Source organism: Misgurnus anguillicaudatus, chromosome 22 (genome assembly GCF_027580225.2).
Source record: "Misgurnus anguillicaudatus chromosome 22, ASM2758022v2, whole genome shotgun sequence".
In the NCBI taxonomy this organism is placed as follows: domain Eukaryota; kingdom Metazoa; phylum Chordata; class Actinopteri; order Cypriniformes; family Cobitidae; genus Misgurnus; species Misgurnus anguillicaudatus.
Genome location: NC_073358.2, coordinates 52,472,743 through 52,489,593, shown reverse-complemented (window position 1 = coordinate 52,489,593; position 16,851 = coordinate 52,472,743). Strand labels below are relative to the sequence as shown.

Here is a 16,851-nt window from a genome sequence, read left to right as displayed (position 1 = left end):
AGTTTGATTTCTCAGATACAGGAAGGATAACCAGCGTTGGTTTTTATCAGCGTGTTGAGTCTGAACATTCTGAACTTCCTCGTCCTTAAAATAAAAACCACAAATGTGGAAGTCTCGAGGTCATCTGCTCATAGTAAAGCGCTCTCATGTGATCCAAACATGTCATATATGTGCCTCGAGGAAAAAGTTTAATTTTGTTTACTAAATGAGCTTAAAATCAAAACTGACCTTCTGTTGAACTATATTATTGATTTATTCATTATCCCACATTTTCTTTTCTGTCATCAGATTTTTTGTATCATAATACAGAGGTACAGGAAAATGAGTTGTGATGCTGTTTTAGGTTGACTTCATTAACACAAATTTACCAAATCCTTCTGTTTATAATAAATGAGATTGATTTGGGTTTTATCTTTTTAAAGGATTCTGAAACAGCCCACACAGATGAAAGTTACATCATTACCCTCGTGACCAAACAGTGATTCATTTGATCTCAAAATATAAACTTTAAGACGTTGCAAGTGTAATCAAGTTTTTTTTTTTTCACGGACAATATATAAGTTACACAGCATTAATGAGGAATATTAAATCAACATTGTCTGTCGCACTGATGTCTACTTAGAAGACATCTTGAGTAGGTTGATCTTGTCGATCTCATACAGACGCCATCCCTCCTCGTGCGAGAGGTCAGAGGCGCCGCGTCGCTTATAAAACTCGATGGAAGATGTATTCCACTCCGCCACAATGAAGTGCATCCCGCTACATCGAGTCTTAACCGCTGTCTGTGGGAAGAAAACAGGAAAAACTAAGTAAAGAAACTACTTCTGGGTTTTATTTTCAGACTGAGGAAATATGATACATTGGGTACTTTAGACGGTGATGCAATTTCTGACGAAAACAGAATCTGAAACCACTGGCTGTCAAAATTTGGAGGTTTAACAAAGTTTGTCTACAGGGTTCCCACGGCTCACAGAATTTCTGGAATTTTAGACATTTGAAGTCAATTCAATATCAGGGATTTTTGTTTTTGCTTTAAATTTATCAAAATGTAATTCTGTTTATTCATTTTATGCATTTAAGCTACATTTTTATAAATTTATGGCGTACACTACATTATCCAGGCTTATGGCATGCCAGACATACCGGTCATGGAAATTTAGCTTTTTAGTCTGTGAAAGTTGGGGAATTTGACTTAAAGGGACACTTCACCCATTTGCATAAAGCTTTGTATAGTTAGAACCCCAGTCATGTTTTTGAATGGTCATGCATTTCCTCAGGATGTCCAATATCTTTGTTGAGGGGGTGAGACTACAAACACCCCTTTTCTCAGTCAAATAGGGACCAAATTTGAAATGTATGTTACATTTCGCAACAAATATGACGCACTTTCAATAAAGATGAATGTTTGTATGGGTGAAATGCTCCTATGGGCCTTTTTACACGTGACGTGGTCACTTCATGTGTTGTTATCTCTGATCGCATAGCTATCTGATCATTGAAAACGCATGAAGTGACCAGGTGTAAAAAGCCCCTATAAAGTGGGAACCCGGTGTCTAATATGTAACATGCAGTGTGCAAACTCATTATTATGAAGTATTTAAATAAATCAATTATTAAAAGTGACCACTGTGGTGTTAAAATCCACAACTAGACTAAAAATGAGAAAATATTTTAGATTGCAACTTATAAACCAAACCTACTGTGATGATAACGCTCACACAAACACACATCATTACATTTTTTATGTGATTTCTTCCTACAAGTCTTTTTTGACTTTTCGTGATCAATTTTGTATCCCCCAAGTGTAATTATAATGCAACTATTCAATCAAACTGATGTGTGTGTCAGGGGATGATTTATATCATATTCATGTAATTTTTTCCTAGTTAATAACTGACTTTACTACTAGTTTAAGTTAGTTGAAGTATGCTTGTTCTTATGTATCATGTCTTACCTCACTGAGCATCCTCAGGATTTCAGAGCCCATCCCGTAACCTGTAAGACACAAAAGATTTATAAATGCTTGATGTAAAGTAATATGTATTCCTGACATCTGTAAGTGTTTACAGCTTCATCCAGTACCTCTGAACTCTTTCATGACATAGAAGTCCTCGAGATACAGCAGCTTCCCAATCCAGGGATCATAAGTGAAGTAATACATTGCAAAGCCAACCACTGTATAACCTGAACACACATAATAACAACATACATAAGAATTTCTATCGGTCTAATGTCTATTATGTACAGTCTGAACAAGTCACAGTGGAAACAAAGTTAAAATGGACAGTGAATCATGATCAAGCCACGCGTGCCCAGTATCGGGAAGAATGGATGGCGTCATCATCTGATGATGCGCATCTGACACGTCACAGCAAAGGACGAACATTACAACATTAACTTTAAATTCATTGTGAGATTTTTAACGTATGGTACATTTAATGTTAAATATGTGACAAACAGTGATATATATATTTGACTTGCCCTCTATAGATTGGCTTTCTTTCGGTACTTCTGCCACTACGCAGTGATAAAACGGATGATCTCCAAAGCCGTCCTCGAGTAACTCTAAAAAAAATTATCATATAACAAATGTTTTAAAAAATAGTGACTTATAATAGATATTTTTAATGTTAAAGACTGAATGAAGGTTTAAGACGTACCTTTCTCGGTTAGGACAACCTGTTCCTCCATTTCCTCAAATTTCGCAAGTTCCTAAAATTAAACACCGTTAACGTCAAATGTGTCAAACTCGCTTTAAAACAAAATTAAACTTTCGACTGATATGAAATACAATCTTAAATGTTACACGCATGCGCAAACCGTTACCTTTATGAGTCGCAATATATCAGAGACGTCTTTAGGCTCGGCTTTCCGTAATATAAACTTGGCCATTTTCTTCTTTTACTCTTCTTCCCTTTTCTTACTAGTCCTCGGTATGTGAAATGTAGTAAGATTTGTTTCTTCATTCGACTGTAGAGGTTCTACCCTCAGCAGAGATTTCGGGTTTTTCACCCTATCACTCAACTATTACATTCAAGCTGAAGTCACAAGAAGCGCTCTGCGGGGACGCGCTGTTCTGACCCCTCTTATATGCGCCGGGGTGTGGCGTCATCGACCGGAAGCGCTGAATATGGTTTAGAGTTCACTTACTGGATGCTGGATATCTATGCGTATGACGCGCTCATCACATCAGCGAGATAACCAGTATAAACCAGATCACAGGGGGGAGCGAGCGGTGTACTTGCGAAAATATATTTGTTCATGAAATCTGGGGCATCTTCTCTTGGTCAGGTACAATAAAACCCAATCATATACATGAAAAGAGTAATGTTAATGTTAAAATTAATCTTAATCCTTCTTTACGAAAATTAACCATGGTCTTTGTGTAGTAACCTAGTAACCATGTTTGTTTTTTTTTTGCACACTGATCGTTTGCAGAATAAAAGTTTTTTTTACATCATATATCTGTGTGTAATTATGTATATAAATAGTTGTGTACATAAATTGGAGCTGGGCATAGATTATCTAGATTAAACTCATACAAAATAAAAGTATTTTTTTGCATAATATATGAGTTTGTGCTGTGTGTAAATATTATGTATATGTAAACACACACACACATACACATACATACATGAATGTGTGTGTATTTATATATACATAATTATTACACACAGCACAAACTCATATATTATGCAAAAAATTACTTTTGTTTTGTATGAGATTAATCTAGATAATCTTTGCCCAGCTCTCATATAAATACACATTCATCTATAATTTTGATGGATAAATATGTGTATATATTAAGTATTTATATATAATATATTCTATATAAATATCAAAAAGTATATACATATATACATGCATATGTGTGTATTTATATATACATAATTATTATATATGTACATATATGATGTAAACAAAAACTTTTATTCTACAAGCGATTAGTTGACATAGGCATAATCGGTTATGGATGTTAGGACAACCTGATCTTCAATTTCCTAAAATTTTAGTTCCTAATATGAAACACTTGGTTTAATCTATTCAAACTCACTTTACAACAAATTGACTTCAGAGTGATATTAAATGAAATCTGTGAAAAGTTATACACATGCAGAACGGTTTGGTTTTACAGACAGGATTTAGATTAAGACAGGATTAGGCCTTAGTTGAATTAGGACTTTAAAGTAGAAAAGCACATGACACGTGCGCATGTTGAGACGAAACAATGGCACTATATTTTAAGTTTGAAAGTTGTTTTCAGTTAAGATAGCTCAAACGTGTTTTAGTCTGGGACTAGACTTAAAGGAAAACACCACCATTTTTCAATATTTTACTATGTTCTTACCTCAACTTAGACAAATTAATACATACCTATCTTTTTTAATGAATGCACTTAATCTTCGTACAGCAAGTCGTGAATGTCTTAGCATTTAGCCTAGCCACATTCATTCCTTAGGATCCAAACAGGGATGAATTTAGAAGCCACCAAACACTTCCATGTTTTTCCTATTTAAAGACTGTTACATGAGGAGTTACACCTATGGTGCCACAAAATAAAACGTGATTTTTAAGCAAATAAAAATGAGAACTATATTGTATGACAACTTAGTTGGAGCACTTCCAGCTCGACATGCAGTAACATCATCACTTGTGAGTACCCCCCCCCCCCCTCGCTCAAACGTCCATTAACTCATTCACCGCCATTGACGAGTTATCTCGTCATTTATGAGTTCATATTTAACTAATAAATATGCCTTTTTGGACGAATTTCAAAGTGAAAGTAATACCGCTTTTATCGAAATCGAATTTATCAAAAACGGAAGTTAAAAAGATTTAATGGTTATTTTAACTGCCTTTATGTTTGATAGTCATTCTGAGTCTGATCTCTAACATAAATTCCTTTACAAAAACGCAATTTTTTAAGCTTTTGCTCAAAATGTTGTATTTTTGAAGAGAAACATCCATATTTCAGTGGTCAAACCAAGTAGAAAAAGCAAATATACAATGAAACGTTTTTTCCCCATTTTGTTTGTTTGTTTGTTTGTTTATTGTTTGTTTGAAAGCAGAGCGTGTGTTCTTTAATTTAATATAATTTGTATGTTTATATATTTATAGAAAATGATTTTTCCTGCAAGGAATTTTGTGAAAATTTTGTTAAAATCACAAAAATGCAGGTGGGCAACTTTTCTCAAAAAGGCTGGCGGTAAATGAGTTAATAGTACTGCACCAGGGTCAAAGTGCTAATTATTTGTATATATAATGTCATGTTATTTAAATAAATATTTATATTTATTTATTGTGTAATATTAAACTGTACCTGTGTGTTATTTGTTTTGAGTGGTAGTTATTTGACAAGAATGAATCTTGAAATGTTGTGGCTGGCCAATCAGAATCAAGCATTTTAGAGAGTCATGTAATAATTGTATAAATGTTAAAGGGCCTATATTACGCAAAATCCTCTTTTCAAGGTGTTTGGACATCAATGTGTGTTGGCAGTGTGTGAACACAACCACCACCCTACAATGAAAAAAATCCACCCACTCCTTCCTTTTTAATATCCTTTAAACCAGAGCAGTCTCATTAGACATGTTGTTTCTCTTGTAAATGTGATGTCACACCGATAAAGCCCCACCCACAGCCACTCACTGACTGACTGGTTAACTTTACCCAAAAGCTTTTCTAAATGTGTTTGTTAGCATGTTGTAGCACTAATGCGGCTAAAGATAATATTGTTCACAGGAATCAGATCAATTTTTAACCAAAAGCAGTAGCTCATTTGCATTTAAAGGTACACAGCACTTTTTTTGCTACCACCCAAATGGGAGCATTTTGGACATAATAAATGATCTGTAGCGTATTATGAGCTGAAACTTCACAGACTTATATCACATCTTGTAAAATGAGCATAATATTGACCCTTTAATAACAAAAAACACGTGGTTATACCGTTTTAATGGTTATTCGTGATTTTTCAGTGATTTGCCCAAAAAAATCCTGATCGGAGCATCCTTTGGATAACTTAAAAGGTGCGCTGTTGTGTCATTGAAAGGGAAATATGGTAAACGTATGGTAACCCATATCGAATTGGCAACCTTTGGGTTACTTTGTACAAGTCTGTACCCGCTGGGCCACGACTGCACTCACAAAGTGAAAGGTTACTACAATTTTAGATATGTTTATTCTTGCTATTCAGCATCTTCAGTTCTGTCTAGTTTTTCTGAATGGGCTATAATCATCAGTACTGACTCATTAACATCCGCTCCCAGCAGGAATTCCTTACTGTGAGACCTATAGGATGAAGACAGGATTCCTGTGAGTCATTATCAGAACCTACCCAACAAAAGCATGCTTTCATGTTACCTAATGTCTGGAAAATTGGGTGTTGTGAAGTTTGTTGCATGAAGTTTGCAGCTGTGTGGTGCAAGGAGGTGCATGTGTCTCGTGAGGAAGGAAGCGGGTGTTATTTTTGCAGTTGTGTGTTTCCTGTATTCAAGAGAGCAGTTTCTAAAGCGTGACAGAAATGATCTTTCTGTTGGTTTTGAAAGTATAGGAATGTTTTATACTCTTACAGTTGCATAAAAGTGACAAATCTTTCTCTAATCCAGTTTAGTTCTTTGAGCTTTTAAACAGATTAGCAGAAACATGACATACACAGACCCCAGTTTCACAGACAAAGCTTAAGGCTAGTCCTAGACACATTTTGAGCTGTCTGAACTAATAATAACTTGCAATGACAGATCTTAAATAACCCAGTGCCATTGATTAGCTCAAGATACACATCAGTAACATATTTCTAGGGCATATTTAACTTAGGCCCTTGGCTCTTACTAGGTCTTGTCTGTGAAACCAGGCTATAGTCTGAACAATCTTAGCTTAAAGGGTAACTAAACCCCTGATCAGAGCTTGACTCCGCCCACTGGCAATATTTGAAAAATGCAAGAAAAGTGGGCAGATCCCAACGGAGATAGAGGGGACGAACTAAGCTCGTACCAAGTGTGTGATTAGATCGTAACAAGGGCGTGGTGAGCTTGAGTCTGCTTGCGTCGCGAGTCATTTTTTGGACTCAACATCCAATAGGAAAATTCAACTGCAGTAGCCACCGTTCAACCTGAAGAGGGCAGCACTCAGACGTTTACACCATATATTGTAGTATTGAAACACTTAATATCCAAATGTCAAAAAACTGGCTAAAATCAATCAACAGCACTAATAAAGCATCATTCTTACAGATCATTAACTAAAAAAAGTTGGTTTAGGGTTTAGTTACTCTTTAAAGGTAATATAACACATTGTTTCTGCTCATCTCATGTTAATCTTAAGTACCTATAGAGTAATATCACATCCTTCATATCTCAGAAGAGTCTTTAGTTTTATTAGATTTATAAAAGACAGATCAGCACTAGCGAATGTTTCTGGAAAAGCACGAAATCCGAGGGAGCGATTCACGAGCAAGCAACACACACACAAAACATGATCCCACTATCTCTGGATAACTCATGAATCAGGGGAGGCTCCATAACCACTAAATCTATGTGGGCTATAGACAAAGTTATAAGCTGAGTTCGACTTTATGAGGCGCCGCAAGAACCGCAGGCTGATGACATCAAAGTATCACAAGAACGATTGATAAGCAGATTCCTTTGTATGATTTTAATAAAGCCAAATTTCTGCAGATAGCTTAATTTTGCCTAAAGAAAGCCTCATTTTTTTCTGTAAAGTGCTTTTTCTGATAGATACATTTTTTAAGATGTCGTTTGTGAATGAGAGCAGAATGCAATTTACACTATTGTGTCTTTTAAAAGCTTTAGCTGTTTATTACAAAAAATAAGTTTAGAATTTTATATTTGTGTTAAGTGTTTTCTTTATCAGTTGTCCTTTATACTTAAAAAAAAACTTTGGAACCCGATTGCAAGTTAATTTAGTATAACAAAATGGAAGATTAAATCCATGTCCAAAGTATTTAGGATGTTTGCAGTACGCTGTTAGTTTAATCAAATCAGAACAGTTATCTTAATTTAAATTATGTTACATAAGTAACCATTGATTGATATATTAACTGAATATAGACTAAATTGATATGTATTAGTAAATTTACTCAGAAATAAAATTTATTTACTAATAGCTGATTACTAAGTTAACCTTAATTTTCCTTTTAAGTTTGCTTTAGTAAACTGAACTTGCAGACACTATTAGAGCTGTGACGGAAATCTGCTGGTAAGCAAACATTTTCAAATTTACACCTGTAAAAAATGTGATTGTCAATCCTAAAAACGGTGTAAACAAGTTCATATCCCTCACTAAATAGTAGATACAATTATGTAATAATTATTAATAGCAACTTTAAAATTTTTACTATAAGTTATGTTGCCATGATTGAGGTGTCCCATCACTTTCTATGTATTTTGAAATCTAAATCATTCCTGTGATGGCAAATTTTTATTTTAGCATCATTATTATTCAGATTCAGACGATCCTTCAAAAATGGTCTTATATGGTGATTTGATGCTCAGGTAACATTTCTTATTGTTATTATCATCAATGTGGATAACACCGCATATTGTACGCTGTATTAATGAAATAATATAAATTTATCTTTGTTAAAGATGTGTTTTGTTGTTTGATTAACATTAAGCAACATGACAGCATTAGGTGTCACTTTAAGTTATAGCTCGAAACCAATATGATGATGATACACAACTCATTTCCTTAAGATGTAACGACTGTTTTCACGAGAACATTTGTCAAGCTATACGTTTATTCAGTATATGTGTTTCCTGCATGACCACCCGTACCTGGCTAAATGCAGGTTTTTTTCACATTATTGTATGGGGGTATGTGCAAGGATGAGTGAAAGAGAATGCAGTTTGTGTGCATGTAACTTACAGGAAATAAGAGAAAAATCTATACATTGTTTCCTGGGAAATGACCTTTAGTGCAGATAATGCAATACACTACTATAGAAATACATTTTTCTATACTTCTGCAGAAGAGAGAGCTGAAAACCTGTAAAACTACTAAATGACATAATTCATATTAATGTAAAACCAGCAAGATTATATTTTCAATCAAATGTTATCTTCAATAAATTCTTCATTTCATATAGATATGCAGAAGGCTATTATGCACAAGACTTTTTTTTAATAAGCATCCATATAGTGTTGGGGGTAACGCATTACAAGTAACGTGCATTACGTAAGAATATTACTTTTTTGATGTACCAAGTAAAGTAACGCATTACTTTATAAATGTACACATTAAAGGTGCAGTGTGTAATTTTACGAAGGATCTCTTGACATAAATGAAAAATGATATACAAAACTTATCAGGGGTGTATAAAGACCATAATGAACCTATGAAAAACCTAATATGTTTTTATTACCTTAGAATGAGATGTTTTTACATACATACATACACCGAGGGTCCCCTTACATGGAAGTCGCCATTTTGGGCAGCCATGTTTCTACAGAAGCCCTTAATGGACAAACTTTTTTTACTAAGTTGTCTCCGATGATGACATGTTTGTCCCATGGCGGCTAACATAGATTCTCTATGCGTTTCAAAAGTGAGGGGTGAGCAATGGACTAAGTCACCACTAGATGCCACAAAAATGTACACACTGCACCTTTAATAATGATGTTACTTTTTTAAAAAGTAATGCCAGTTACTTTTCAGTTTAAATAATTTGATTAAAAAAAGTATACTAGTATATTACAGTAAACACTCTATGCATGCACGCCTGAACTGGAACAGTATGAGTCAGAAACGGAGATGGCAGCTTGACATTTTTGCGATGGAAATATGCATTTTCTTAATGCAGAGCTTCTCAGTGATAAAAACACCTGCAAGGCCTGAAAGAGATCAAGCCTCAGCCAAGTATTAAAAAGTAACGCAAAAGTAACTTAAAAGTAACATTAGGTATTACTTTCCATGAAAAGTAATGCAATTGAACAAGACTTTCTTCTCATTACATCCAAAAACACACTTCGTCTTTCGTGCCATTATTGAGTCGTTATTCATATAAAACAAAGTTGTCACATGCAGTGATGCCTGAATCAATGCTAATGAGCGTCCTCACTCTGATTGACATGTGGGAGTGCTTTTTCAGGGGAAGTGCCCATAAAAGGAATATAGGGGTCATTGATACATAACGGGTACCCATGTTTGAAAAAAAACTTTCCAAAAACTGTAGTTAAGAGGCGGCGTACTATTCATAGAGCTCATCTCAGTCAAAACTTTCTCAAATATATCCCAGATTTGTGTGAAAATGTAAATTTTTACCATGCAACCTTAGCCATATGTTTGCGTTGTGTCCCAAGCTACAAAAATTTTGGAATTCTTTCTTTAAAATGGTGTCTAATGTCCTAGGGGTCAAACTAGCAGTTTGCCCTTTGATTGCAATTTTTGGTGTTCCATCTCAGTGTCAGCCTTTGAGTCGTGGACAGGCCTGTGCTGTAGCTTTTGCATCTCTCCTCGCTAGGCACAGAATACTGTTTTCTTGGACCTCCTCACAACCCCCTTCTATTCTATCTCTGTTTGGCTAAAAGATTTGGCTTTTTTTAACTTGAAAAAATTAAGTACAATATCAGAGGTAGGGGAGAATCTTTTGGCAAACAATGGCAACAATTTATTACATTCTTTAATGACCAACCCTAGATGTGGATTGAGTAGATTATATAAATTTCCCTTTTTTTGTGCTAATACCATCTCAATTTTGCATGCTTGTATATAGATATGCATTATTGTACCGATATGCAAATATGTAATCATTTATACATAATTTTTTTGATCTTCAAATATACAGTATACCAGATTGGGGTTTCCTTTGTTGGGGCTGGGTAGGGTTGATTATGATGGTGGGGTGGTATAAAATGTTAAATGCACTTTGCAACAATAAAAATTCTATGACAAAAAAGAGGAGGCGTGAGTTTGCCCAGAAATACTACGTCACACACTCAACTGCTTTTTTGATGCTTTGCATTTGTTTACCATGAGGATTACAACTCTTAAACTGTGTTAGTAAGTCAGAATGCATGAAATAGCATTAAAACCCATAAAAGAAAGTCAAGAGAATGACAACTTGTACTGTATTTACATAAAGCAAAGAGCTCAATACATCTTATGCATGAACGATCATGCGATGTGTGTAACTGCCCTCATATAAATTAAATAAGAAAGAAAATACAGGTGTATCACTATAAACAGTTTTTATGTTTCCTTTTTAATTTAAAAAGATTTATTAAAGACATTAAACCAAATAGAAAGCATCTGATTCATAAATTATTCAACGGTTGTTTATATCACTATACTAATATTTGTAGAGAATTACACATCTGTCCACTGCAATAAATGATTGCATTTGTAAAAATCTTTAATGCATCATTTTCAACCATGTTGAAGTTATATTAAAACACAACATACGATGCTTTATATGGAATTTATATTATTGACTATATAAAATGATGAAAAGAAAGCTGGATTTGAAGCATCACACCCTGAATGTTTTAAAACAAATCTGTGTGCAAGGTCAAAATGAAACCCTCCAACTGAACAACCCTGAAACTACTTCTCATGTTTACTCCTCATCCATCATCTTCATCAGATTCTGTTTGTCGATCTTGAAGAGCCTCCATCCTTCTTCCAGAGAGAGATCTGAAGCTCCACGCCGCTTGTAGAAGTCGATGGAGGGTTTGTTCCACTCCGCCACGATGAAGTGCATACTGCTGCAGCGCGTCTTTACTGCCGTCTACAGTAAAAGATTAAAAAGATTTAGTACAAGATATACTGGAAGATTGGAGGGTCATATAATCTAAGATGATTAACCTGATAGTTAATTATTAACACACACAATATACACTTTGAGCTAAGTCGGAAAACAACTGAAGCATTGCTTCCTCGTGTGCTTGCATGAAACTTTAGTGCTTTGAAAGTGAAGACAAATACCTGACTCAGTTTCTTTAGGATTTCAGAGCCAATTCCAAATCCTACGCGGGAAAAAGATTTAGTGCAACGTGTTTTTAAATCGAATGTTTTAATAGACATACATGATAACATTTCACCTCTAAAATCCTTCATGACATAGAAGTCTTCCAAGTAGAGCAGCTTCCCAATCCAGGGGTCATAGGTGAAATAATACATGGCAAAGCCAATGATCGCATAACCTGGAAAATAGACGCTGAACAATCACTAATGTTTAATTTAAGATCAAATAAATCATTTTTAGGAAATCACAGAAAAGACCAAGTTTGCATGGTGACGGATACCATTGGCCTGTTTGTAATTTGCTTTGGTTTAATTTTAGGATTGGCATCACAACCCTTTCATACAACATTCCAGATCCACAGATTTCTTGGATATGTCATTCAATATTACGTGAATTTGCACATTCATACCAGTAGGGCTGGGAATCGAGAATTGTTTTTTGAGCTGTATAAAATTTTGGTCATGAAGCTGTGATATGGTTGGGAAATGAAATATTTTCTCATGTTTACTCTGTTTTCATTACATTGTCCATACTTTGTTCCTTAAAATTGGATAAGGAACTGGAATTTCCTGCAATTCCCATCCCTAGTTTCAGTATGATCCATTAGGTAGGAGGTTGTTAGTATCGGGCATGTTTTTTGTGTGTGGTGTAAGTTTGGTATTGTTCCAGGTGTTGTGGGCCTTACCTCTGGTATACTGTTTATGTTACACTACTGTAATCGATCTTTCAGTTACCTCCCCGCCCACCCATGTACACGGCCACAGGCAATGTACACGGCGAAGCAAGAGACTGTAGCCTGAAGACAATAAATTACAGAAGGGGGATTTGACAAAGCACTTTAAACAACAGCGTTTCATTTCACCAAAGATATTATTTACTAAGTTAAACCTGTCATCCTTCTTTCACCTTTATGTGGTTTATATGAACGCAAAGAACATTTTCTTAAAGGGGACATATCATGGAAAAAGTCAGATTTTCATGTTTAAGTGCTATAATTGGGTCCCCAGTGCTTCTATCAACCTAGAAAATGTGAAAAAGATCAACCCAGTCACTTCGTTTTGGTAAACCATTCTCTGCAAGCATGTGAAAAAATAGCTCATTTGCATTTTAAAGGACACACCCAAAGCATTTTTGCTAACACCTACAAAGTGGCAATTTGAACATGCTATAATAAATGATCTGTGGGGTATTTTGAGCTAAAACTTCATATACAGATTCTGGGGACACTAAAGATTTATTTCACATCTTAATGTCCCCCCCTTTTAAATGGTCTTTTGCAGTCCTTTTCCCAACATATTTAAAAAAAATTCGTTTGTGCACCGCATTCTAAATCGTCAGATATTTTTAAAGCCGTTTTTGGAAAAGAGCTGCATGAAGACTTTACCCAGGAAGCAAAAGCCATCATTTCATCTTTTATAGACCATATTGTCCAGCTATGAGTAACTCACTTCTAGCCAAAATAAACTTGAATTTGGTTACGTGTTGTTTTTGCAAAAAAAAGTAAGCAAAGTCAACAGTGATTGCAAGTTTTTTTAATTTATTCATTGGTTAGATGTCTGTTAAATTTTCACTAGCTGCTTTTCCATTACCCTTTAAATTGCGCAAATTGATATTGCAAATTGAAAATATTGCCAATGGAAACACGTCAATTTTGCAAAAACTCCCATGTATCACAAAAACGTTTTTACGCTCGCATAAGAGTGGTTTTTCAGGCAATTCAGAAAAGGTGTATTTCGCAAAATTGCAATGGAAATAGTTTATTTGCATTTTCAGGTCACCTGATGTAAGTCACATAATCATTATTTGAAGATGACGCGGTATGAACTAAAACCTCCCAGAAACACCTCAATACATGTCTGCTCCCAACTATAAGAGGCTTTCCTTGCCAATAATGTTTGGAGAACAGCCCAACATCTCTTTTGATACAAAATAATCTACAATCACCTCCAAGAAACACCTATACATTTCCGCTCCTAAGGCTATCCTTGGCATTAATCTTCGTATAATACTCTTATGTCTGGTTAACAATAATGCCTACTGCGGTGGATGTGATATTAGTAAACCTACCAACATCAGTCAACGTGATGTTTGAAATGACTTATCGCGAGGTATTAGTCGCATATCATCGGTTAATGGAAACATTTAGAAAATAAAGCTAAAGTTTTACGGAAATCTGTAATGGAAACGCAGCTGCCGACAGCCCCAATATTGTCCTGTTTCAGCCTAAATGTTTGGGCTTTGTTAGATGTCTTTTAAATGCAAAAGTGCTTGCTGGGTAAAAAACCCAACGCTGTGATGGAAAAACTCAAACCAAACAAACCAAGTGTAGATTACAGCTGAAGTGTCATTTCTCTTAGCATCACCATCAGCAGAATTGCAAAAATAACACTTCATCTGTTTGACTTTGACCGCAGTCAGACACAAATTCAAACTTCAGGATGTTCAGACAGAGCTGTCATCTGATAGCATCACAGTGTGTTTACACTTTTCTGGATAAGATGTCTTATTCAAAGGTGAACTGAAAATTCACCTTTAATGTATATAGTAAAGCAAGGACACTGCTTACTGTTAGCAAACATTGCATCATTATAAATAGAAACACATTTGGTAACTCAGATGTCTGTGGGAGTTTATGCACTTTTGTCTCAACCTCACTCGGAAAATAACAAACAACAGAAGATAAGCGTGTATCAAGACTCACTATTTGACAGGGTTGGTTTAGTCTTACCATCAGCGGTCTGATGCTCTTTGGGCACTTCAGCCACTATACAGTGATAAAACGGATGATCTCCAAAACCGTCCTCCAGGAGATCTACAAGAACAAGTGTGAGATTATAAAGCACATCCAACAGAGATGTGCTTCAAATACCCCAAAAACCAAATCCAACAGTTCAGTGAAAATAACAATTGCATATTATTCATTTGCTTTGGACAAAACTGATGGATGATGATTTATGCATGAAACATTTACCTTCTTCTGTTAGAATAACTTGATTCTCCATTTCTTCATACTTTGCAAGTTCCTAATGTAACAAATACATTTAAATGAGGTAATAAATTGAGCAACATTTGAAATCTTTAATGCTAATATTTTGCAGTTTTACCTTTATGAGTCGCAGTATATCAGAGACGTCTTTGGGCTCGGCTTTCCGTAATATAAACTTGGCCATTTTCTCCTTTTATTCTTTTTTCCTTTGCTTAGTAAACCTCTGTATGTGAAGAGTAGTAAGACGTGTTTCTTCATCCGCATGTCAGAGGGTCACCCTCAGCTATAGGTTTGAGTTTGGATCTCTCCTGCTTGAAAAGGCATCCAGAGTTTGATGTGATGAACACAGCTGATGTACTCGAACCCGGATGCTTTGCTGTATTTATTGATGCACTGAAGGGGCTGAAACACGCAGGCCACTCCTACTGTGATTCGGTTTGTTTGGGACTGTTGTGTGTTGAGGCGTTCCTGAATCTATAGAGGAAATGTCCCCCTTAACCACCCAAAAGCAGTGCGGGTTAATCTTTAATCTTCTGGAATATTCACTTTTCATATCTGATCATTTCAAGTAATGCAGCAAACACAAAAGAGCCCATTTATTAAAGCTTCGTTCAGACAACTTAGATATGTTTGAATCTTATTTGATCTGTTTACTTACCCATTAAAAACAACCTAATTATTTTTTTTTGCATTGATAAACCTCATTTAACATCCTTGAAAAAAGAGAAGAGACAAAGTTAACCCCTTAACCGAAAACTTTAGTTTTTCACGGAAGTGTCTAGAGGTGAAAATATTAAATACATTTTTTATAGCAGTTTAAATTTATTTTAATAAATAAAATAATGCAATAACGTTTATATTTTACACATAAAATTATCAAAATGTGGTTTGTGTTGCACTTTTAGTGGTTTTATCAACAATGACCACTAGGTGTCAACGGTTGCTGCGTACTCCTGTCACAAATTAATAAATTACGGTCACTGCATTATTATTACTGCTTAAAAGGTTTTACAAAACTACATTCTTGTACATTTCCAACGATATAAAGTTTGTTGTGATAAGATTAAAATTTAAAGGCAAAATATTGAAGTAAACAGCAGCAGTTAAAGGGTTAAAGACTTTTTATGTGTGCTTTCTTGTAAACACAGAGGTGTTTGTGTGTATGAGATCAGGTTTGAGCTGTGCTTCAGGAAGCTGATGTTTTGTGTATATTTTGCCATGCATGCTGTCGTGTGTTGGCAACACAACTTTGATGACTTATAGCTGATTTGACTTTCTGAATCTTTTCCATGCATTTCTGATTTCCCCCACTTTTTATTTTGTTTTAAGTTTGAAGACACTAAATAATCCTTATATTAGAAAACGTCTTGATGAATTCACATTTTTCTAGACACATGACATCAACAGCGGGCTTATATTTGCAGAAAACTTTCCACTGTTTTCGCACGTCACCTTTGACCCAAACATGTGACTGACCTTTGGTGCATGCCATACCAAAACACAAACTAGTACAGTAAAATCAAGTCTCTGGGTTGTACAGCCAAAATGTTTCATAACAGCTATTACAAGGTGAACTGTTACGGATTAATCTATATAATAAACATAAATGGCTAACTACAAGGATTAAAAAGTCTTTAAAGTTCATTAACATTTGTTTTTATCTGCCAAAAGGTTACAAGACGCAGTGGAAGGCTGCTAACACACTTGACATTGGCTCAGGTTATTTTATTTCAATCATAAAAAATATATTTTATGACTTACAAAGTCATTTCTGATTAGAGGACAAGGATTTTTATGCAGGTATATTATAGCTACAATTCTTAAATGTAAAATTTCATCTTTTATGAGTGCGGGAATTCATATATGAGAAACATCAGTAACT

At 35.1% G+C, this 16,851-nt stretch overlaps 2 protein-coding genes across 2 annotated transcripts; both read right to left on the bottom strand.

The window, feature by feature from the left end:
- Positions 1-522: 522 nt before the first annotated feature.
- sat1a.2 (spermidine/spermine N1-acetyltransferase 1a, duplicate 2) lies at positions 523-3,078 on the bottom strand. Its single transcript, XM_055198145.2, has 6 exons — positions 2,827-3,078; positions 2,661-2,712; positions 2,482-2,565; positions 2,083-2,184; positions 1,955-1,995; positions 523-782 (listed from the first exon to the last, which is right to left on the bottom strand). The coding sequence occupies exons 1-6, from the start codon at positions 2,890-2,892 to the stop codon at positions 615-617; spliced, it is 513 nt and encodes a 170-aa protein (XP_055054120.1). The 5' UTR covers positions 2,893-3,078; the 3' UTR covers positions 523-614.
- An 8,122-nt stretch (positions 3,079-11,200) lies between these two features.
- Positions 11,201-15,331, bottom strand: sat1a.1 (spermidine/spermine N1-acetyltransferase 1a, duplicate 1). The gene is made up of 6 exons (XM_055198148.2): positions 15,088-15,331; positions 14,955-15,006; positions 14,712-14,795; positions 12,060-12,161; positions 11,944-11,984; positions 11,201-11,746 (listed from the first exon to the last, which is right to left on the bottom strand). Exons 1-6 carry the CDS (start codon positions 15,151-15,153, stop codon positions 11,576-11,578), a joined length of 516 nt encoding a protein of 171 aa, XP_055054123.2. The 5' UTR covers positions 15,154-15,331; the 3' UTR covers positions 11,201-11,575.
- Between the last annotated feature and the right edge of the window lie 1,520 nt (positions 15,332-16,851).